The following is a 3,133-nucleotide window of genomic DNA, read 5'->3' as shown; positions in this document are numbered from 1 at the left end:
GACTTTATATTTCTTTTCCAGCATGTTAACTAACATATATTATTGACTATGTGATGTTTCTTTTATGGTTTCAATAATGTATTTGGGATGTTACAATACTAAAGTTTGATATAATAAAATATCAACACAAACACATTTAAAACTAAAAAGAAAATATAAAATATAAATTTAAATAAACTTAATTTTTTTTAAAATATTCAACAAAAATATCAAGTTTATTAAAAATTTAGTATAACATTTATATAAAAATTAAATTTGGTTTCAAGAGACATAATAAGTGAAATGTGATATTGTCTCATTAATGATAGGATGTTCACTTAACACTTGACAATTTGTTTAAAAAATATAAAAAAAAAAAGTTGAAAAAAACATGCAACACATTAGTTAACATAATACATTACTAATGAAAAAATCAAATTGTATTATATTTTCATAGGACCTAATTGAAATTAATCAAAATATGAAACCAACTTGAAAGTTTCGAATAAATACAAAAATCAACTGATTATTTTAACTTAATTATCTCAATCAATATTATTTACCAATAAATAAAGTATTAAATAAAATATTTATTACATAATTAAATGTGAATATTAACTTATTTACATTACATATTTATTACATTAAATTATTCATTAAACCAATATCAAGTAATAAATTCAATCGTCAGTTACAGAAATATATTTTTCAAACCCATTAATACTGCTTAGAATGAGCAGGTTGATGCCATTACTTGACGTTATAAAAGCTAAGAAATGGTGTCCTAAATTTCACCAAACCCTTCTGAAAAAGTTCTATTCCTATTCTACCTACAGCTATGAGTTCAATTGCTTCCAAAGGAAATGCAGAAGAAAAGCCAGTTCTCTCTCTTTACACAGACAAAAGTTGGCCATCTCATTATTATCTCCATCTATTTGAAAGCTTTTGGTGTCCATCAATCCATGTTGAAGCAGTAGAAAATTTTCAAAAGCATTTTCAAGCAAAAGAAAGTGATGTTATTGTTGCTAGCTTTCCAAAATCTGGTACTATATGGTTAAAAGCTCTTACTTTTGCCATTGTGAACCACCAACGTTTCTCCTCTTTGGAGAATCATCCATTGCTCACCTCTAATCCTCATGACCTTGTTCCTTTCCTTGAATCTGTCTTTGGTGGTAATATTCAAGACCACCAAATTCAGCTCCTAGACAGCAAACCTGACCCAAGACTTTTTGGTACTCATACTCCATTTCCTTACTTACCTGAGTCAATTAAGGAGTCTAATTGCAAGATAATTTATATTTGCAGAAACCCATATGACAATTTTGTTTCTGCATGGGTTTATTTTAATAAAATAAAGCCTGAGTCCTTACCTGCAATACCAATGGATGAAGCTTTTGAGTTGTATTGCAATGGAATACTTGATTATGGTCCATGGTGGAGTCATATGTTAGGCTATTGGAAGGAGAGTATTGCCAAACCAAACAAGGTTTTATTCATAAAATATGATGATCTTACAGAGGATACTAATTTTCAGGTCAAAAGAATTGCAGATTTTTTTGGTTGTTCTTTCACAGAGGAAGAGGAGAAGAATGGAACTGTTGAAAACATAATCCAATTATGCAGCTTTGAGAAGATGAAAGACTTAGCAGTGAACAAATCTGGAAAAGTAGGCATAGCTGCTGTTGATAAAAGCAAATTTTTCAGAAAGGGAGAAACAGGAGATTGGGTTAATCACTTTTCCCCTTCAATGATAGAAAAATTGTCCAAAATAGTTGAAGAAAAACTTCAAGGATCTGGTTTGTCATTCAAAAATTGTCCTTAGTATGTTTGTGTGTTACATCCTTTTCCCTTTCCTTTTATTGAATAAAAAGGTACCATTAGTTGCATGTGGGTACCTTAGTTGTTACCATCTACAGTTATGTGCAAGAAAGATGCAAGAAAGATGTATCTTTTACCCTTTGTGGTAACATTAGGATGAATCAAATGTTTTATTTGCTTATTTTTGTTTTATGATAAATTTCCATTCATCTTTTGCAAACTTCTGTAGTTATAAAAAAAATAGTATTATGTTTATATTAAGATGGATATATATAATGAAGGAGAATGTGATCATTTGATGAAAATGATTAAATAATAATTAAATCTAAAGATTAAACATATTTAGTTATTATATTAACTAAATTAAGTATTATTTTATAAATTTAAAATTATAAATATCTAATATAGTTTATATTATTAAAAAAACAATAATTGATTTATGAATTAGAATAAATTGGTCTTGAATATTAATTATTAATTTTATTATTAAACAATATTGAGTAAATATAAATATATCATTTAATTGAAAATGAAAAAGAAAAACGTTGCTTGTTAATTAATTATAATACTATGACTAATTACGTAAAATATTAAAGTTTAACAACAACCTGACGTATAAATATTAATTTCTATTAATAATTAAATGATATATTAATAATTAATAAAATTACTTACTTTTAAACTATTAAATCACTAATATGCAATTAAAGTTTATAGAAAGTAAAATATTGCATATTTTTAAAAGAAACTAAAAGGTAAATTTTATCTTATTAATTCACTATTAATATAATTAGAACATGTTTAAATAGTTTTAAGACTCAATATCTTTAATATATCACATTTAATGTTTATTTATGTGAACATTAATTCTCTTTCATGAGGAGAGAGTAACTCAAACACCCGCTCTTCAAAGTGTCACAAAAAAAAATTCATTTAATTTCTTTATAAAAACGTTGATTTACATGTATACATTAATCTCATAAATTTCTATAACATCATTATAAATTTTTATTTGATAAACTTTAAATAAAAATTTCATCGTCAATTCTCTCTCATTAACCATCGGTTTTAGAATCATTAATATTCCTATCTGAACTCACTTATAACAACACGAATTATACAATCATCACACTAACATAAACAAGTAAGGTGAGCTAACATGTAACAAATCATTCATAAAACATTCATAAATATATTACTACACATAACAATAATCATACTATCATGCAATAATTATACTAGACTTAATCATCACAACATACAATAATCATACCAGACACAACCATCTCATCATACAATAATCATGTCAAACACACTCATCTGGATGAGATGTTGT

At 25.9% G+C, this 3,133-nt stretch overlaps 1 protein-coding gene across 1 annotated transcript; it reads left to right on the top strand.

The window, feature by feature from the left end:
• The first annotated feature begins 817 nt into the window (after window positions 1-817).
• Window positions 818-1,884, top strand: LOC106773491 (cytosolic sulfotransferase 15-like). The gene has a single exon (XM_014660175.2). The coding sequence runs from the start codon at window positions 818-820 to the stop codon at window positions 1,799-1,801; it is 984 nt and encodes a 327-aa protein (XP_014515661.1). The 3' UTR covers window positions 1,802-1,884.
• The last annotated feature ends 1,249 nt before the right edge of the window (window positions 1,885-3,133 follow it).

Source organism: Vigna radiata, chromosome 9 (genome assembly GCF_000741045.1).
Source record: "Vigna radiata var. radiata cultivar VC1973A chromosome 9, Vradiata_ver6, whole genome shotgun sequence".
In the NCBI taxonomy this organism is placed as follows: Eukaryota; Viridiplantae; Streptophyta; class Magnoliopsida; order Fabales; family Fabaceae; genus Vigna; species Vigna radiata.
This window is presented reverse-complemented; position numbering and strand designations above follow the sequence as displayed.

Excerpts from the sequence above, each read along its gene's own strand:
- LOC106773491 (XM_014660175.2), top strand. The coding sequence starts at position 818 with ATGAGTTCAATTGCTTCCAAAGGAAATGCAGAAGAAAAGCCAGTTCTC.